Source organism: Ixodes scapularis, unplaced genomic scaffold (genome assembly GCF_016920785.2).
Source record: "Ixodes scapularis isolate PalLabHiFi unplaced genomic scaffold, ASM1692078v2 PGA_scaffold9__187_contigs__length_104089568, whole genome shotgun sequence".
NCBI classification, from domain to species: domain Eukaryota; kingdom Metazoa; phylum Arthropoda; class Arachnida; order Ixodida; family Ixodidae; genus Ixodes; species Ixodes scapularis.
Window position 1 is genome coordinate 61,072,287 of NW_024609884.1, and position 21,590 is coordinate 61,093,876.

General features: G+C 47.6%; 2 protein-coding genes across 2 annotated transcripts in view; both read left to right on the forward strand.

Moving 5' to 3' along the window:
* Positions 1 to 21,590, forward strand: part of LOC8026290 — a 149,985-nt gene that overhangs the window by 85,769 nt on the left and 42,626 nt on the right. The gene's annotated exons all lie outside the window — the stretch shown is intronic.
* On the forward strand, positions 22 to 630 carry LOC115322747. The gene has a single exon (XM_029983125.2). It carries the CDS (start codon positions 22 to 24, stop codon positions 628 to 630), a length of 609 nt encoding a protein of 202 aa, XP_029838985.2.

Consider the following 21,590-nt stretch of genomic DNA (forward strand, 5'->3'; position numbering starts at 1 on the left):
TCAGTCTTCAGCACCGTTGAAATGCTGAACTGGGCGAAAATGGTACGTAGTTTGCTGATGACAACTCGTGCGGCAAGTGTTCGCAGACTGTTTACTACTGGGTATTTTGAGTGGTCGTCGATGAGGACCATTGCATACTTGCCATCAAGAAATGGTCCAGCGAAGTCTAGAGACAACTCAGTCCAAGGACACTCCGGTAGTTTGGACGCAGGCAGTGGATCGCGGTGGCGTTCAGGTGTTGCCGCCTGGCAGGCAATACAGCCCTTCAGAACACTGTTCACGATCTTGTCTACCCCAATGAACCAGACTTTGCTTCGCAGCAGTTGTTTTGTTTTGGTGAATCCTTGGTGTCCCTTGTGTGCTAGGTGGACTGCCTTATGCTGTAGGTTGGTAGGTATCACGATCCGCGGCCCTCGCAGGATCAGTCCTTCTCTGGACAGGCTGAGCTCACTCATTACTCGGGAAAATGGACGGAGAAGTTCATCCATCTTGGCATTTTTGTCGAGTTGCGGCGGCAGTTGCAAGGCTTTGGTCACCTTGGTCGGCCGGGGGTCTGCCTTGGTTTCCTTTAAGACATTTTCCAAGGTCATGGCGCATGGTAAGCTGTGCTGTATCATGCAGGCGACGTAGTCTTCTGACACTTTACAAGGGTGTGAAGCCTGTCTTTTTTTTCTGGTGGGGTCTGTGGTGGATGTCGAGACAAGTAATCGCTCAGATTAGTTGACCCCTTGGTGTGTGCGACGTCGAGGCTGTATGGCTGAAGTCGAAGTGCCAGACGTTCGATCCTCGCTGACGGAGAATAACGTGGGCTAGACAGGATGTTGACGTGCGGTTTGTGGTCGGTGAGCACTCGAAAGTTGGTGCCCAACAAGTAAATCTGGAAGTGCTCGACACCCCAGACCACAGCCAACATCTCTCGTTCTATTTGAGAGTACCGCGTTTCCACAGCCGTCAAGGCTCGGCTTCCGTGGGCAACCATCTTAGTTCCAGCTGCGGAAGACTGGGCGAGAAATGCACTGAGACTATGTGGCGCAGCATCGGCGATGAGATCTGTGCTCTTCTCGGGGTCGAAATAGGCTAGAGTAGTAGAGTTCGAGAGCATTCCTTTGAGCTCGTCGAATGCTTTTTGTTCAACGCTGGTCCAAGTCCATGGAGTTCCTTTGATGGTCAGCTGGCGCAACGGTTGAGTCAGGTTTGCGAGGTTGGGGAGGAAACGTCCGCAGTAGTTGAACATCCCTAGGAGACTCCGGACTTCATTGGCATTTGTTGGTGGGGCAGCGTTCTGGAGAGCCGACACGTTCATCGGATCTGGTTGTACTCCAAAACTCGAGAAGACGTGTCCAAAAAAAAGTGAGTTGCTCTTGAAAGAAGCTACACTTCTTGGGATTTAGCGTGAGCCCACCCTTGCTCAGACGTTCCAACGTTGCCTAAAGGGCTTTGTCGTGGTCTTTCTTGGTCGTGCCGTAAACCAGGATATCATCACTGACGTTACGTGAAGCACGTTGGGAATGCTGCCGAGGACTTGTCGTATGGTGTCTTGAAATACTTCTGCTGATGAGTTGATACCGAAATTCCGACGTTTGTAGCTAAAGAGTCCGGCGTGTGTCGAGAAAGTTGTGATTGGCCGGGAGTCTTCATACAACTCAAGCTGGTGGTACCCTTCCTTGAGGTCAAGTTTGGAGAACACCGTTGCTCCATTGAGTGCTGTCAGGATGTCGTCAACTGTTGGCGTGACGTGCCGCTCGCGGCAGATTGCCTTGTTGGCGCATCGCATGTCTACGCACATCCGTAAAGTTTCCTGGTCGTGTGGCTTGGGCACTCGAACAACCGGAGACACCCACGGTGTTGGCCCTTCAGTTTCCTCAATCATGTCTAGTGCTAGCAGTCTATTCAGTTCTGCCTCTAGTAGTTTCCTCATAGCAAAAGGGATGCGACGGTGGGGTTGTGCGACTGGTGGCGCACTGTCATCCACATGCAGGTGCACCTGTTGGTCTCGAAGGCATCTAACTCCCTTGAAAAGCTGGGGGTACTGATGCTGAATATTGTTTTCTGCCAGGGTGTCTTCGACGTTGTAGGTGATGTGGACTAAACCCAGACGTGAGGCTGCAGAAAAAAATTGACCGCATCTCCACGTGGTGAATGATGTTGATTGGGGTGAAGCTCTGGTGGTGCTTGTCTGCGTAGACGCTGAGCCACAGCATGCCGAGCCTTTCGTTCGTTTTCATCCATGTCAGAAATAGAATGTGTGGTATGGAACGTGGTTTATACTCATTTGAGCATTTGACCGCAGCGTCCTCTCGTCTATAAACGTCGAGCCAATGCATGCAAAGTTTAACGCGATTATATGCGCATTTTTATTTATTTATTTATTACATGTACCCTCAGGGCCTTTGGCATTGAAGAGGGGAGTGGTTACAAAAATGGTGTTGGAGTAAAAGAAAGCAGTTACTAGAAATACAAAAAAAATGGCGTCTATTCATACAATATTAGTTAAGGCGTTCTTGAACAGATGGAGGTCTTCGATTGAAGCTGTTGGTACGGGAAGGCGATTCCACTCTTCTGATGTGCGTGGGAGAAATGACTGAAAAAAAGCATTAGTCCTGCACGATGGGACACCGACCTTATGGACGTGATCTAATCGAGATGAAACGTATTGGGGAGGTAATATAAGTTCGGTGCGGAGATGGGGGTGATAAAATAACTTGTGAAAGAGGCAAAGACGAAAGTTTTTACGACGAGATGACAAAGACGGTAAGTCAAGGCTGAATTTCATTGTGGTTATGCTCGCAGTTCTGTTATAGTTGGACAAGATAAAGCGAACAGAGTTATTCTGAACCATTTCGAGTGAGTGAATTAGATTTTCATGACAAGGGTCCCAGGCTGAAACGGCATATTCAAGTTTTGGACGAATTAGTGTTTTGTAAAGTAAAAGTTTTAGAGATGAGGGAACTTTTGCAAAATTACGTCGAAGATATCCCAACATACGGTTAGCGTTATTAATTATATATGTTATATGAACTGTCCAAGTGAGATTTGATGTGATGTGAATACCAAGATATTTATAACTAGTCACAGCATCTAGGGGCGAGTTATGAAGATGGTAAACAGGTAGATTATGATTTTTCCTGGACACCCGCATAAATTTACATTTGTTAATGTTCAATTGCATGCACCACGTTTTGCACCAAACAGAAATAGCGTTAAGATCGGACTGGAGCGTGTTAATGTCATTTTTACAAGTTATTTCCCTAAATACAACACAATCATCGGCAAACAAATGAATATAGGAAGAGACACAAGAGGGTAGATCATTAATGTATATAAGAAAAAGAAGAGGTCCGAGCACAGAGCCTTGTGGCACACCGGAGTGAACGCCACTCGGCTGAGAGAGGTGATTATTAGCTACAATGAACTGCGAGCGGTTAACCAGAAAACATTCTAGCCAGATAAGAAGTTTTGGGTCAAGGTTAAGTTGGTGCAATTTATAGAGTAATAGCTTATGGCTTACCTTATCAAAAGCTTTTGAAAAATCTAAAAAGATGCAATCGGCTAATGAGGAATGGTCAAGAATAACATTTAGTTTATGAAGGACTGATACCAATTGTGTTTCACATGAGTAGGTTTTTCGAAAGCCATGTTGTGACGACGTGAAAAACGAATTAGATTCAAGGAAGTTGGCGAGGTTCGAAGATAGTATATGTTCGAAAATTTTACATGGGATGCTGGTTAGTGATATTGGTCGGTAATTAAGTGGAGAATGCTTGTTACCTGATTTATGAAGTGGAATCACCTTCCCGACCGTCCACTCAGCTGGAAGACAACCATTATCGATGGTCTGTTGAAAAATTTTGACAGGATAACTGAACAATAAACGCTCGTACATTTTAAAAATTTGGGGCTGATGAGGTCACAACCAGGAGCGGAGGAAAGTTTAAGTGATCTAATTATGCTTTCGACACCTAAAGGATCTATGATTATCGGGAACATAGCAGGGTAGTCGTAAGAATAGGTATTTGGTAGTGAGATGTCGGAAGTTACAGAAAAATTACGCGTAAAAATTTCATTGAAGATAAACGGACATTGATGAGGGGGAATGAGATTCCCTGAACTGTCAACTAATGAAATATTATCATCATCAGCAGGATTTATCACGCGCCAAAATTTTTTAATGTCGGTTACAAGCATGGAAGGTAAGGTAGTATTATGGTATTTTTCTCTGGCTGTTTTAATGGCCGCCACGTATTCATCAGAAGCCAGTTTGTAAGCGGCCCAACGAGCATCGTCTGATGATGAATTGGCCGATCTGTACAATCGCTTTTTTCTGTTAGATAGACGTCTGATGTGGGGGTTATACCAGGGAGCATTACTGTTAGATATGATAGTGCGGGTAGGAATGTACTTATTAGTTAAGTTGTTGATCTTGGCCACGAAGATATCCCAGTTGGATTGCACGCTGCGAATTTCAAAGTCCTTTAAAAATGTTTCGAGGAAGACAGATAGATCACTATTAATAGCCTCAAAATTTGCCTTTTGATAATTACGAATAGTTTTCATTTTTCTTTTAGTCTTAACGCGCTGCAGGTTGACGTGAAATGACAAAAGGGTATGATCACTCAAGCCAGGTAAGTAAGTAATTTCTGAGATGAGATCAGGGCAAGATGTTAGTACGAGGTCTAGTGTATTCGCGACTGATTCGGTTATTCTTGTGGGTTGCTTGACAAGTTGCGTGAATGAAAACAGAGAACATAGATTTAGAAATTCATCTGCTAGAGTGGAAAAAGGTTGCATATAAGGCGATTCGCTGTCCCATGAAATATTAGGAATGTTAAAATCGCCCAGTAAAAATAAAGGTAATGTAGGATGACGAGACACAATTAGGTTAATTACATCATGTAGCTCGTTTACGAAGGTGGAAGAATAATTAGGGGAACGATAGCAAGTACCAACAATAACTCTTTGCCCATTCATTTCAATAATAGCCCATACCATTTCCAAGTTGCTGGGGATATGAATACACTGGGAAGACAATTCCTTGGAAATGGCCAAAAGAACGCCGCCGCCTCGACGCGTTGTGCGGTCGCAGCGATAGACAGAGAAACAATGTGCTGACTCGAAGATTTCGTGATCGCGAAAATGAGGATGCAACCAGGTTTCAGTTAATGCTATGATATGAGCATTGCAGGTATCTATAGCTGAGGTTAGTGAATCGCGCTTATTAGTTATGCTACGAATGTTACAGAAAAGAACCGATACATCAGATACGTTAAGACCACTGCCCCTCGCGTTTCCCTATCTCTCCTCGTGTGCTGAGGTGCTCGGCTGTGGGTTATCAGGGGCGCGTTGGGGCGCAAGTTCGACTACGCTCTCGGTTGCCATGTCATACACGTATTGCTTTTTGTTTATCACGAGCTTATTGTGGCGCAGTTGGAATGTTGGTGACTGAGGTAGGTTTTTAGCAAACTCGATAAGCTTTCTTCGAGCAATACGCGTGGCGGGCGAGAAATCTTCGCTAACAGTAACGTTTATTTCCCTCAGCTTAGCGCGTGCCGAAAGGATCTTATCTTTTATTTTGTAGCCAGAAAGCTTAACTATGATGGGGCGGCATTTGTTCGGCGTGAGTGGCCCCAGACGATGGGCGCGTTCAATGGAATTTTCAGGCATGGTATCGAGTGCGTTTGTCAAAATTCTTTTCACGTGTGCCTCAGACTGCTCCCATGACTCGCGGGAGTCGGGAATGCCATAAAAGAGTAAGTTGTCACGCCGCGACCTGTCCTCCAGTTCGTCGAGGCGGGATTCCATTGAGTCATGCTGAGTGGTTAGCACTTTTACCGAGTCCTGAATTTCGACCAGGTTCGTGTTAAAATTGTCGAGTACCTTTGTTTTTTCTTCAAGGGCGTCTAGCCGTTTTTGAATGTGGCCAATTTTAGTTTCAATATTTTTTTGGCCAGTCTTTATTGATTTTACGTCAGCGACCAGCTCAACTTGACTCTGTGCCGATTGAACAGACCGTGCCTGAAGGTCTTTTAGAAGGTGAAAAAGGACAGCCATCTGTTCGGACGGCTCGTCAGGCAGAGTGTCAACCTCCAGAAGTGTCCCAGAACGAGTATGAGGGCCCGGATTCACTTCGACGTCACCGCAGCACAATAGCAACCGAAACATCGAAAAACAATCACAAGCAATTTCACAAAGCACTCCTGGGCACGGGAACAAGAGCAAGTAGGGGTCGTTATTTTTTTGGCGCAAAGAGAAAATTGATTACAGACCTGCAAAGCGCAGAAGCGCGGCATTAGGGCCATGTCGACGCCACTGCTCCCGTGCCCACTGGAGAAGCAGTCGCGCTGCCAGCCGTTTAAGAGGAGGGCGGGAATTGATGTCGCTGTCGATGACGCTGCGGGACCACGAACTGGTTGCAGCAGACGAGGGTGATCCGGGACAAAAGAGCTGACGACGTGCTGCTGGCCGACGCTCTCGTTAGATTGTAATCCGATGGGGTATCCGGCTGTATCGCTTGGCAAAGTTGAAGACAGGGGCAGGAAAAATGCCAGGAATGCCTGCAAAGCGCAGAAGCGCGGCATTAGGGCCATGTCGACGCCACTGCTCCCGTGCCCACTGGAGAAGCAGTCGCGCTGCCAGCCGTTTAAGAGGAGGGCGGGAATTGATGTCGCTGTCGATGACGCTGCGGGACCACGAACTGGTTGCAGCAGACGAGGGTGATCCGGGACAAAAGAGCTGACGACGTGCTGCTGGCCGACGCTCTCGTTAGATTGTAATCCGATGGGGTATCCGGCTGTATCGCTTGGCAAAGTTGAAGACAGGGGCAGGAAAAATGCCAGGAATGCCTGCAAAGCGCAGAAGCGCGGCATTAGGGCCATGTCGACGCCACTGCTCCCGTGCCCACTCTTTTTCTGCCGGGAGAGGCGCTGCGGCCATTTGACCGCAGCGCCTCTCCCGTATAGACGTTGAGCGGCTACATGCAACGTTTCATCCATGACATCCCCAGCTCTTGAGTTACTACCACATCTCAGAGCCACGTACTCGTCCCGCAGTCGTGGCCGAGTGGTTAAGGCGATGGACTAGAAATCCATTGGGGTCTCCACAGGTTCGAATCCTGTCGACTGCGCAAACATTTTTTTTTCATCACTTTTTTTATTTTTTGCTTTGCACGAGCACGTGAGCTCATGAGCACGAGCACCAGCAAGATCGATGTGAACACGGACGCCGGACGGACAAGGCTAGACTCTAAGGAGCTTCGCCCCTAAAACTCGGAAGTTCTGGATGGTCACCGTTGACAACGACGATTTCGTCTGTGCCTTCCTGAGCTTTATATTTCATGGTCACGGACAGTTTGCCAAGCACTGGCAGTGGGGACGTTGCACCGTATGCGAAAAGTTTTACACCTCTTTGCTTTAAGCTGTAGCAAAGCCCGAGTTTCGCCAGGTCGCTTGATCCCACATTTGACACAGTAGCTCCTGTATCGAGGGTGAATTCTACTGGCGTGCCGTTAACCTCCACGATCACTTACGGTGACCTCGAGATGTCGCGTGAAGTGTCACTTGTGAAAGTGTACTCGTCGCTGTCCGAGCCAGCGTTCTTGCATATAGCACGGACGGTGACTGGAGCCGACCGACATACTTTGGAGAAGTGGCCAACCTTCTGGCATGACCTGCAGGACTTGCCTCTGGCTGGGCAGCTGGACCGACCACCGTCGTGCGGCCACGATCCTCCACAGTTGTATCATGTTGCATCCGGGTGTTGACGACGTGAAATATCACGAGGCTATGATGAGGTTTTCTGGTGGCGCTTGGACGGGTGGTGGTGCGAAGACGGCTTGGCGTTTTTCTATCGCTGCCACTGTGTTCTCGTTGGGCTGCTGCTGGCTTCCTTGTTCCATCAATGTGACCGTTGTGTTCCACTTCAAATAACCTGCCCTGTTTGAGGATTCCCTCCAAGTCGCGGTCATGCTGCATAGCGGCGAAGGCGTGAAGATGTTGTGGACAGCAGGATCTGATTTTTGATTTCCGTGTCTAGATCGGCGAAGGCGCAGTGTCGCGCTAGCTGTCGTAGTTTGGTGTAAAATGAGCCAAGGGACTCTCCTTCTACTTGCTTAGCTTGCCGGAAACGGTAGACATTGACCCTTGGAGCGGAGTAGGCGTCCAGCTTCTTCCGTGCTGCGGTGTAGATCGGGCTTTCGCCACCGGTGCTTGAGACAGTTGGCGCTGTTGCCACAGGTGCGGTCGCAGAAGGTTCGGGGAGCGCGCAGTAGGTGTCATGGACTTCTTCCCCGATGTAGTGTAGCAGCAAAGCGGTCTTCTTGTGCTGCCGCATGCCACCATGAAGTTCTCAAAACGTCTCACCCACTTCAACCACTTGGTGCCGACGTTATTGGCATCAGTGGCACGCGCGTTGAAGAAGGAAAGCGTGGGGAGCGTGCTGTGCTCCATCCCGTCAAACAAGATGTCCGTTGTTGGGTGTGGAGGGGTCCGTGCGGTTCAAAATCGCTGTTGGGCGATTCTTGCGTTGTTCTTACGTATTCTCGTCGCCATTGTAATGTGGGAGATGTAGAAAAAAGGGGAGGATTCCCTTGGATTAATACAACAACGTAGTGGCGCTTATTCGTTAGTTATGCACAAGACTGAGCACTACGAAGCTCACTTTTTCACCAACATATTTGATGCTGTTCCACGGTCCTACACCGAGCCGATGGTCCCTCGAATTTTCTTGTTCTTTGCCGTTGCACCAGATGTTCACTTGTTTCCAAGTTAATTGAGACGTCCGACCAGCCGGGCTGTGTTCCAAATCTTACTCAAATGGATCCGAGTTACTCCGTCGGGTCGTGTCACGTGACAACACAGATAGAAAAGCGCTGGACGCAAGTAGGTTTTGGGACGCTAAGGTACAAAACCCTTACACTGGAGTAAGATCGAGTAAATTATGGAACACGGCCCCGGAATGCTCGAGTAGTGGCGTCGTTGTTTTTTTTTTCCCGCGGCGGCAGTGGGACCACCGCGTTAACGGCAGTGGGCTCACGCGTTCACAAAGAAGAAAAAGCAGACGACCGCGAAGCAGACAAAAAAGCGATTCTAAAAGCAATAAGATGTCTGAAACTGCTTTTCTGCGCTTGCTGACAGGCATCACAAACAACACAATAGTGAGTTTTAGTAGACCGTGTTTCCCCCTCCGCTAAACCCCTCCGCTACCCGGAACTCTACAGCCAAGGCATCGGCACGCAGGCGCAGTGCACGTGGCGGTTTCTTCGTAGCGGAGGGTTAGCGGAGGGGGGAACACGGTCTACTAAAACTCCCTAGTCTTATGAAGTACAGGCATGCAAGAGATTCAAGATGATACCGGAGCATCCCAAACGATAATTTACGATGATGTACGCGCAGCCCTATGTAGCCGCAAAGTCGGAAAGGGAGGACTACAAGTAGCGTGGCGGCGGCACAACTTCCGGAATGCGCGTGCCTGCGCAGTTTGCTTGGTGACACCGGTCTATTTGAGGGTGTTGATTCATGCGTTTTTGGTTTTTTATTCTTAACATTGCTATCGGATGTCGCAGAAGAGTAAACGCCGAAGCTGTAGGCACTGTTGCGTACCGGACTGTCGCAACCCTGGAAGCTTAGCAGACGTGAAGTTCCGCAGGTTTCCGTCGAAACCGTGGAAAATACAACGCCGTCGGAGATGAATAAATGCCATAAAGCGTGCAAAATATGCATTCCGTTCACAATGCCTGACTTGAGATGCATTTCTAAATACGCCATTTGACTTGATATATGGAAGTAATGCGCTCGAAGCCCGGCATTGCCTTTGGATTCGATACGATGACTCTAGAATCAGATCAGTTATTTGACTCTCATTGCTCTCTGCTCCGCGGACACATCTTGATTGAACGCCGTTGTGTGGGCGTTTGATCGTAGTTACCAAAAACCGAAGGGAGCGTTTTCTCCGCTTCGCCGATTGCAGAACGAACTGCCATTGGCGCCTTTAGCATGATCACGTAGCTGCCCAAGATGGTTGCTCTATTTCGACCTGTGTCTATGTGGTCCTAAGTTCATTCCTGCTGCGAGAAAAGTCTACCCAAGAAATAATAATAAAAAAAAAGTACTTACCCCATGAGAAAAGGTTCTCCAAGCGGTGTTTATTTCTGTTCTATGTAAAAGTGAACAGCATAGTCAATCGACGAGAACGAGCATCAGCTTGCTACGAGCAACTGCGTACGACACCGTCCAAACAACAGCCAGCTTGCACAAAAACACATTCCTCGGACACCACAATCGTCTTCAACACGGTGACGAGGGAACTGGAAACAAGCTGATCACCAAAATGAGGTCAGCTATTCACGCGGGAAGAGTTCACTTGGAAAAAAAGGGTGGGGAAGGATGAGAGGAAGGGGGGGGGGGGGGGGGTTAGTTCCACTTTTGCAGTGCGCTTTTGTAGAGGAGGGAAGCTCGACGGGGGGGGGGGGGGGGGGGGAGTCTTTGTTTTTGTTATCTTAAAACGCGCGCAAACAATGTAAAAGAAAAAAGAACCAGTTTTGTTTATTTGCTTTCACTTATATTTGGCCGTAATATTATGACGTTCAATATTGTTCTGCTAGCTCCCGTTTCGGGTTGTTCTCTACCTATCGAGGAAGGCACCTACTAAAACTCCCTAAAGCTAGAACGACGCAACCACACACGGAAGCACATTTATATATTTAACGTTTGATAACGCGCGACAACACAACGCTCGGAGTTGGTAATAATGTAATCTCGCAAGGGTATGCCGGCGACGCTGCCAATTTTAGCCGTCCCAGTATTGCCTCATTTGGCCACGGTAGCGCTGATGACCAACCGACGGTGGCGCACTCTGGAACCCTGCCCAGAGCCACCTCGCGGGGGCGAGGGGGGGGGGGGGTGTTGCTGTTGTTGTGTTCCTCCCTCCCGTCTTCTCTTGTGCTGGCCGTAGAGCTGTCGGGATGACGTCAGGTTCAAAGCATGTATTCGCGACTCCACTGAAAGAGGGCGAGAGAGAAAAGGGCAAAGGGCCACCTGCGCTTTCCCCCTTGCTGGCCCGTTAGAAAGAGTGAAAGTCCCGGATGAGAGGCTTCGCCGGTGTTGGGTGTACGCATTGCCCGAACCTCGGTCGCGCTTCCTTCTATGTTTTAAACTCCCAAACTTAACCCTCTAATGCCCACCGCCATCCGAGCCACGGACTCGGATGGCGACAGTCCCCCGGTCATCGGGACACCATTGCTCGGTTATAGGGTGCACGAATAACGACAGAAAGCGTTGAATACAGTCCGAGGACCTATGTAGCTTGCATGGAATCCGGCAAGACGAGTGCGGCTGCTTTCCACAGGGGCTGACCACACTAGCGTGAACGGCGCCGCCGGGCCGCGCCATTCACGGACACTTTGGGACGCCGGACGGCGCCGGGCGTCAACAGAGACGTTGGGACGCCGGACGGCGCCAGGCGGCGCCGTCCGGCGTCCTAACGTGTCCGTTTTGCAGGCGTCACGTGACAGCACTGGATCCCGCGATCGCGCCTCCCGTCGGATTTCCCGCTCTTTCGTCGTCTGCTCTTCGTTACATTCTTCCGTTCCGCACTCGCTGCCTACATGGTAGGAGTCCATAATGACCTGGTGATCAGCGTGAATGTGATTATCCTAGCCTGCTCGTTGATCTTGCGACATCGCCGCGCTCTAAAGGGAAGGAGGCGCAGGTTTTGGGTCCGGCCGAGTTGGTTCTACCGAAACACCGAAGGACAGGACAGGCGTGGCGCGCCGCCGGGGCTTTATTGCCCCGGCGGCGCGCCAGAGATGAAGGCTACTTTCGAAAGTGTCACTAAATTAACACGACATCCGTCACAACACAGACGACATACAACAAGTGCCACAGAGAAACTCACTTGTAATTCCGAATTCCTTTCCTGTAATTTCCCAGCGGTTGTTCTTAGCATCCTTATCTAGGTAGTCTGGCTGCGTCTTGTCATATAAAAAGTGAAACAGTCGCACAGTTTCAAGGAACCGCTCCGTTGGGGAAGGCATCGGGGGGAAATAGGGAGAGCACACGACACGAAACACGTCCTTCAGAAAGTGAAAGACACGTCGAGGACCGGCTTGAGCGTTGCCATGGCATCGCGACGTCACTATCTACGCCACTTCCCATTGGCTCCTCTCTTCTGCGGCAAGCGGCGCCGAGCTCTGAACTGCGCACGGAGCGGTTGACTCTGCGGCGCCGCGTACGTCGCGCCGTTGAAGCCGAAAACTGGTTTGGGTCGGCAAACGGCAGCGCCGACCATCGCGCCGCAGGCTTCCGCTACGCCAATGTGGCCCCGATCTCCGGCCAGGGCCGTAACCAGGGGGGGGGGGGGGGGGGGAAGGGCTTAGGGGGTTCTGACCCCCCCCGAAAATTTTTTTCTGGGTACGGCCCTGGTATGTGCACTGGCAGCCAGCCGATTTTAATCTCCACCTCTGCGCACGCGCAGTGGCGCCGGTCGGCTACCGGGTACCAAACCGGGACCGGTTCTCCGGTTTGCTGTAACTCTCCATTATATGTAGGGTGTGTATTTTCCGGTTTTAACCGAAAAACACCGATAATCATCCGTCGGTGACGAAAATATAAAATCGGTTAAAACCGAAAAACACCGGTGGTTGGATTTTTTCGTTCTGGTTAAAACCGAAAAACACCGGTCGTAGCATTATTCCGACCTAGCGAAACCTTTTCCCCTTAGAGGTTCGTCAAACGTGTTGTCTCGTGGATCCTACTTTCTTGCAGTGTTTATACATGGCTTGCACATGGCGTCAGTCCGCCCTCCTTTCTGGGGGTCAAAAGCGTTTAGTGAACGCAGTGGAAGCTAAGCTCTCACACGCCTTTCCCCTATTGTGTCTCCCATGGCCCCCTTTTGTTGAAAAATTAACGCGGTGGAGGGTAGGCTCTCTCGTGCCCTTTCCCCATTGTGTCTGGCCAAGTGATGTCGGTGCAAGCCATGCATTCAGAGGTTGCTGTGGTTCCTGGAAGACACTGCCAACGTCCGTGTCATAGAGGAGCGTGCGTGGCCATGACGGATGCAAGCCTCTCAAAGTATGTTTGCATCTACTATAATAATCAAGTGCGAGAAATAGATGCTTCCTAAAAAAGAAGTGTATGAAATATGAAAATAAAATTGGGACTCTCTGTCTGCGATTAGTCGCATTTTTTCCACCGATAATCACCGATTTTAGCCTCGTCGTGAGACGCTCCACCGAAATACACCGGTGTTTTGAAAATAAATAAATACCGAAAAACATCCGCCGATTTTTCTCACAAATAAACACCGGAAAGTACACACCCTAATTATATGCCACCGATGCACATGATTCATAGGCGAAAATAAGACAATAGACACTTTCAAAATGGTCGCCGTTGTCCCCGAAACCCCCCCCCCCCCCCCCCCCCGAAATTTTTTTCTGGGTACGGCCCTGTCCGGCGGCAGTGGGTTGCATCCGTAAACCGAAAAGACATTTCTCCAACGCCATCCTCTTCGCTCGGAACATTTTGTGAATGGAGCGCGCACCGCACTTAACGCTTTACCGTCGATTAATATGGGGTACGCTCGCAAGGTGCATCAAGTTTTCTCACGATAATTGCTGTTTCAGCTTGTAACTCTTTGTACACGGATTTATTTTAATATTGATATTTTGAAGTGGTGACACTGAGTCGATTTTATTCTCTACAACACTTAATTGAAGGCTGATTTCCGCCGCCGGGTGTGGCTAAATATTGTCGAAAAGTTAGTTCTATCGCTTTGCTTGAATCGCGATCTCATACGCGATAACAGAGAGCCGTGAACCTATGCTGGCCGTGTACAACGCGACTAGATTCTTATTTTCAAAATAAGTAGATTGTGTAACCGGAAAGAAACCTTCAATTTCTGTTGCTGAAAGTTGAAACATGCTCATGCATCGATGTTTATAAACGTCGAAACATGCTCATGCATCGGTGTTTATGAACGTTTTATTTGAGGATCCCGCGTACCAACGAGGTTCCTAGACGGGCATTATAAGCCAGGCTTTAGCGTCATCCACCAGGTGCTCTTTGGTAATCGTTTAATTCGGTTCAAAATTCCTTTTCCTGCCTTTTTTAACAAGATATTCGTGTGTCCGATGTGATACTGCTCCTTAGAACTTGTATAGACCAAAAAACGAGCGCCGACATTTCGCTGTAGTATCCCTTTAAATGGCAACTCCGGTCGAAAACGAAACCGAAATAAATGGCTGGTATCGCTTTAGTGCTGCGAAATATGATTACAGCCGAAATATTCTGTCAAAGTGAAGCCGCGTACTCCACGAAAACCGATTTTAAAGATGCGACCAGCTGCTCTTTAGCGGGCGGCAAGCGGGTTCGCTTTTAGTCCAGGAACACTGGCGCAGCACCCTTGTGACGTCACGTCGCGGTGGAGCTGCGGTTGATTGGTCGTAACCACGTTATCTAATCCCCTTGGTTGTACCGCGTACCACAGCACCACGGTGACATCACGACGCGACCGTACGGCTGAGGATCATTGTTGCCATCCCTCTAGCAGATAGTTTCGGTTTTGCCGTAGATGCCCAAAACTAACCTTTGAGCCGCGATATTTATAGAACTACACACAATATCGTGAGAAAAAGAAGCATACTTTAGACTTCAGGGATACTGCTTTAGCTGAAAACAGTCGGAATCCCAATTTCAAAAAAATATTGACCAGAGTTGCCATTTAACGATGCATGCAACGCAATCCACTTCAGTATTCCAAAAATTAAAATAATAACCATAAAAAAGAAGTGCTATGTAGTAGCTAGGGACGCGCATTGTAATGGCAAATTATTATTTGAACAGACACGCGAGGGGGGGGGGGGATATTTTGCACTAAATAAAGGGCAACTGGCGCTTCTCAGTTTTTGCTACTCAGTTTTTTGCGAATATATGTGAAATGAGCATGCCCGGACCACTATCAAAATATATGCCCGGATATTTAATACTATCTGTATATTTGAACGGAATGCAGTGCATTGAAGAGAGATAAACGAGCGCATAATTAATGGAATGTTGAGAGTGCTTGTTTTGAGTGGTTTATAGCACCACACCAGTTTTTCCTTTTTTTACATTTATATATCAACGAGACCTTTCTCAAACCAGTCCATGATTTCTATCGCGTGAGGCTGCGACTGGCCAATGGAGTTTGCATAATGTGTATGTTTCTTCACAATTTCATTGCCGTCAGAGTGCCCGAAAGCTTACATCCTGGCACAATGGTGACGATGCCATTGGCAAACATATTAAACAAGAGAGGAGACATAGAATTGAACATCTTGAAAACCCGAAACCTACCTTTCCTAAATGTCGGGGTTTTAAGACGTTGAAAACTCACCAGCTCGCCTGCGTGTTGTTATTTTTATCATAGAATTGAACCTGAGGATACTCCTGCTTTTAGTTTAGTTCGAGAACTCTGAAAACCAGATGCAGATAACAGCTGGCAGCGATGATGAATATCGTTTTCAAAAAGAAACAAAAATGAACCATGAAAACCAAGGACAGACTACACTTTCTTGAACAGCATCGTGTGACTTACTGTGTCGAATGCTTTACATAAGTTTACAAATAGAGTGCTAGTGAGAACATTATGATCGAATTTTGAATAGAAGCCATATCAGCGAAGTTTTCTAGAAGTGGCTGGCCGTTTTTCCCTTTCAGAAAACCAAATAAGTGGAACCACTTTAAATTGCTAAGTTCGTTGATAGAACTACTTAACTTTCAGATCTTTCGTCATATGAGTCTTTCGTATGGTATTATAGGGCATGGTGCCATATAGAATATCGTATGGGTGAATATGTTGTTCTTTTTTCAGGAGGGTACCTCTAATATCTACAAGAACAGAGAAATCAGGGATACCTGGCGGGGATCCCTCAGAGAATCTTTTCAGAATTGGTTCCACCCAGCTGGGCTAACCGTGTTGCCATGGTATAAACACTGAACGAGGGAAATCCACTGATTGAACTGTGTCAGAGTTGACATACGGTCACATACCAGCTGGTCTTGTGGCACACTATCATAGGCTTTTACGATGGTCGGGGAAATAACGTATTAGGCTCCTTCTTTTCGGGCCACGGATACATTGTGTTAGAGTGAAGAGGTGGCCTTCCAACCGGCAGCCCCGCCGGAAGCCTCATTAGAGTTCTGTAAATATCCCCTTCTCCGCCCATGCAGTCATGCGCACTTTCAGGATGTGAACGAGCACTCTGGCTGTGTATTGTGCCATGGTCACGGTCAGTGATTTGTAGTTATGAAGGTGCGTCAGTCACAACCCTTTGAAACGAGTCCAGTCCAGTCTCGGTGACCAGCTTCTTTTCCGCTGGCAGTATTGTTGAAAGTTTCAGCAAGCTGATTCCTGGAACCTTTTCCTAGTCTTTTCAGAACGCTCGCGGGAATCTTGTCCGACCCCTGGGTAGTGTTGCGTTTGAGAGGAGCTTGCGCAAGTACAGCTGACGTGCTGCCGATTGCTTCACTGTTGCGCCGCATTCACACTGGTGGTAGAACCGCATTCGCAAAGCAGTTGTAAACACGGTTGCTTAAATATCCGATACAACGCACATTTGATAATGAAGACAGACGGATCTGATTCGAGGTTGAGATTCGAATGGTAGTGTTACTGCTGCTTTAATGTTCTTAATGTTTCTTTCGTGTACAACCCACAGCTTGCTGAGATCAGTGGTCTTTACCTGGTACATGAACCTCTTTACTGGGCCCTCCTGGAGGGTCATTCGGTGTTCTTTCTTCAGCTCCTGTCGTACCGATGACAGTTTGTGCCACACCGTCCAACCAGCGCTCTCCCCTTCGCGGATTGTTGCCGGATGATTCGCTTTCTTCCACACATTTCATCCGCTGCTCCTTTTTTTTGTGTGTGTGTGTTCTTTGAAACTTATCTACAACTTTCGCAGCTGCCCGTGGGGAAAACTTGCCTGGTCACACGCGATGCGAAAATCAAAAATGACAAAACTGTCTAAAATAAAGAAGGCCGGAGTGAGTCTATTCGCAGCCGTTCCAAGAAGTGCTCGCACGGAAGTGGAATCATAAAAAAAACATTACGAACTCTCCACGTTACCTGTGTCAGGTGTAAGCACGGGTTGGGCGGTATCAGTATTTCAAAAATACACTTTTTATGTATATTTATATATCGCAAAACAAATGTTCAACTGTACTTTGTATTTGTCGTTTAAAACACGTTTTCGGATGTATTACGGGTATCGCGATTCTATCAGGGAACGATGTATCTCGGTAGAAGTTTCGAGGAATGGCTGCGCTTTATGTAAAAGGCCAAACTATGATCGTTATTTTTTTGCTTTTCTTGGGAGAGGTGATGGGTGCTGTGGAGGGCGAACTGAGGCTTTACCATTGTGCAGGCCAAGGTTCATTCGGGATGCTTTTACCTCTCTGATCATACGTGACCCTTCATTTTACGGAGAACGTGTTTTATCAAACTTTTTCTAATATATATATATATATATATATATATATATATATATATATATATATATATATACTGTAAACGACTAAATTTTCGCGAGGGCCTAATTTTCGCGAATTTCGCGAGTCGCCTACAATTCGCGAAAAATACACCCCGCGAACAATTCTGGCAATATGTGAACGTTACGGAAGCTACACTCGATTCGCGAAAGTTAGAACCCGCGAATAATATCAAATTTTCAGCTTTGGCCCGATTCGCGAAAATTTGAGTCCGCGAAAATTAAGTCGTTTACAGTATATATATATATATATATATATATCTTTTTTTTTTTTTGCTCTCGACCGTATTATACTCGAGCGTAAAGGCTGGTTCACACCTTTGTGTTTGGGTGCAATTGACTGCGCTGTGCAGATTGTGATCCCTTACCGCGAGCAAACACACAGGCACGCTGACGCCGTCTATGGGGTGGCCCTGGAACTGCGTTTCACTAGAGCAAAGGTTTCGCAGTATACGCGAGATCAAATGTGCATACTATCTATGAGATATTGACGTTTATAACATTGTCACAAGTTTTTCAAACCTAATGTGAAGGAATAATGCGCAAATATATATATATATATACGGAAATCGCAAATGTCGCATAGATTGCGCCAGTGCTCTTGCCTAAGGGGTCACTAGACTGCACAACGCAATCGGCTGTAACGAAGCGTGTGAACCATGCACCCTTTACACGTAGGCTGAAGATCGATAAAACAATTAAGCCTTCAGGGGCCTATTAAAAAAACGTATACAAGAGCACTCCCAGTGGGCATGGAACCAACAACAGCGAAATTGGCGTAGTATGGCCCCCTGTTGTGCCATAATGCCCGCAAATAACTAATGAATGAAAAAGCAAACTGTCTAACTAATTTAGAAACTGTTTCCACGTCTTGCGGATGTGACATCATGGACGCGACAATAATAACAATGAAAATAAGAATATTTATTTTTACATTAGACAAAATAACCTGTGACTGCGTCCTAAGTTTTGGTGTAAGACGACCGGCGTCGAGTAGTATACTGTGACGGGCGTATTCTCGGCAGTGTTGGATAAGGTGCATCTAAAAAAAAATACCTGAAGTAAAGTGCAAAGTAAATGAGAGGTTATGTACTTCAAGTAAAGTAGTTAAGTACAACGGGTGCGATGTACTTCAAGTGCTATAAATACAATGTACTTCAAAGTGAAGTACAAGTCTTTTTAATGCAATCTTTCGTGATGCCCTTTCATTCCCCTATACAGTGTCTTTTAAAACTGGTATGCATTGCCCCAGGAGTAATTGGGGGTACATCAGGTATTTTCGGAAATGGCGGCGAATATTGGATGAAGTAAAGCATCATTTTGTGATACAAATTTAACACGATCAAATTTGGGGTTCATGCTTACACTTCACAGCGCGCAAGAACAGACACACATCGAAAGTTCACTCACACAAAGAAAGAACACTCACACTGTGCTGACTCTCAACTCTGGTTTGTATCGTGCTTCATCTTTATCTTCTTTTACTCTTATATATAAAGAACTAATTCAAGCTACGGCTGATATAGCTAGAGATGGTCGATCTTTTTTCTGCGTTCCACATTATTTTTGAAAGATTGCCGACGTCTCTGGATTACAGCCTGATCTGTTCCTTCGCTACGAAAGAAGTAAGCCTCTTTTATACCCGGACCTACAAATCATACTCCTGAAGGCCGCCAGCTACGTGGACCCTTTAAATCTGGGTCCTACCAAGGTGCTCCTGGATTTTCCATCATGGAAAACTCCGATGGAGAGCCTTCATCAGATGGAAGACCAAAATCAGGCCCTTCGGTGACGGCATTAGCGAAAGATCAAGCCGGCCAGCCAGGCCAAGAGAGAACATCAGGTCAAGCGCTCAAGGGTGTCAAGCGACGCAAAGGAGAAAATGACGACGAACCTGACGATGACGACCAAGATGAGGATATAGGAGCATTTGAAGTAACATCAGACTCTACCATGCACGTCGACGAGGAGAAAAGTGACCTGGAGGGATTCATACTCGTTACACACCGACGTCAGCGAACAACTGGTGTGCCAGTTTTACTGACCCCAGTCAAAGATGACCAACGACTCCAAAAACAGAATCCGCTCAAACTAAGCGAAGAAATAGTGGCAGCGGCAGACGCCCCTCTTGTGAGACATCATTTCACTGCTCGGGGAGGTCTCCTTGTAGATGTTGCAGACGCTGCTACCGTGAACAAGCTGCGGAAAGTTCGTTCTCTCTGTGGAGTTGCGGTCCAAGCAACCATACCGAAGACCTACATGCGGAACAACGGCCTCATGACAGGAGTACCTGATTGGTACTCGGACAGCGAGCTAACGGAATTCCTGGAACCGGCTGGTGTGATCGCAGCCCGCTGACTCTACCAACGTCGCGCAAAGGTTGGCGAAGAGGCTAAACCGACTGACAGAGTTGTTCTAACTTTCCGGCCAAACACAGAGCGCCCAGTAAGAGTGAGCCTTGAGTTCACCATACATGAGGTCTGCGATTATGTTGAAGCCCCCTCCCGATGTTTCAACTGCCAGGCACTCGGACACATAGCCAAATACTGCAAGAACGCTGTCAAGTGCAAAAAGTGCGCAGGACCACACGCAACCAAAGACTGCAAGGGAGAAGACCCCGTGAAGTGTGCAAACTGCGGTGGGGACCATCCCGCAAGCTACGTCAACTGCAAAGTGCGCCTCGGAGCACTCGCGAGAAGCAAGGCTTTTGTCAATGGACCACGACAGGCTTTGAAGCCAGTGGAGTCCGTGGAGGTCAACGATACGGCCGCATCGCAGAAATCACCTGTTGCCCCGGTTGCCATGTCAAAACCTACAGACAGCCAAACAACGTCTGGCATGGAACCACAGGAGGGGCGACGAAAATATAGGAAAACGAACAGCGCCAGTAAGAATCTAACAGAGAAACAGACGCTACTCGAGGAGGAGTTTCCTCCCTTACTACCCAGAGAATCGCAAGACCCCAACGTGTCCCAAGCTCACCGGGCTTCGTCGACGGGTAGACGCCTCTACAGTAGAGCGACAGAAAATGTCCCACCACCCCCAAAGAGAGAAATTGATCTGCCTGGGACATCAAATGTCAACGACATCGTAAGTTTGCTTTTCTCTGCCATACGAGGCTTCATTGCCCAACTACCTCCAGGCCATTTCAAGGTGGTACTACAAGGAATTATGGTTTTCGAAGTGACAATTGCTGATATGACCCGAAAATGGATGTAGTTATGGCCCAGGATCCAAAACATCAATCAACAGTACCCCCTAAACAAAGACATGTGCAATTAATGATGCAATGGAACTGTGCGAGCCCCCCAGTAAGATTGGCGGCACTGTCCTTATATTTACAAACTTATCAAATACCAATCTTAGCATTTAGTGAAGCAGGACTACCAAATAATGATAGTATTTCCGGATACACATGCTACAAAAATCCCACAATGAAATGATTTCCCCACGAATCTGCGGCGTTATTTATACGAAAAAAGCTTTCCCAACATAAGATTGACACAAATGACCTGTGCACAGAACATCTCGAACTGATAGCAGCGCATGTAGTCGTAGGTGGACATCCACTATGCATCGGCTCAGCCTATGTGCGTCCAGGGAAGGGCAAAGCTACTGTTGCGAGTGCGGTTGCCGAACTGTGCAAACGCTGCTCAGACCCTATTGTGTTATGCGGTGACTGGAACGCGCATCACAGCCTCTGGGGGAGTGCAAAAGATGATGCTAGAGGGAAAGCACTGGCTCAGGCTTTTGGGGATTCTGATTTGGCTATAGCAAATGACGGAAGTCCGACATTTTTTAGATCACCTAACACCTATACAGTGCAATAGACATCACGGCATACTCATCATACCTCGATCAGCATACAATGGAGAACCTATCCAGATACAATGGGCAGTGATCACTATCCCATATTTATAGAGCTAGCAGGCGTTTGCTCAACACAACAATGCATTGGACACTTCATTCACTGGGACAATTACAGAAAAGATCTCACAGCATCACCGGAACCCCTAGACCAGGCGATAGTGATTAGTGCTGAAAGAGCCACAATCAGAATGCGCCTTCCAAG

Coding starts and splice junctions, on each gene's coding strand:
- LOC115322747 (XM_029983125.2), top strand. CDS start 22: ATGCTGAACTGGGCGAAAATGGTACGTAGTTTGCTGATGACAACTCGT.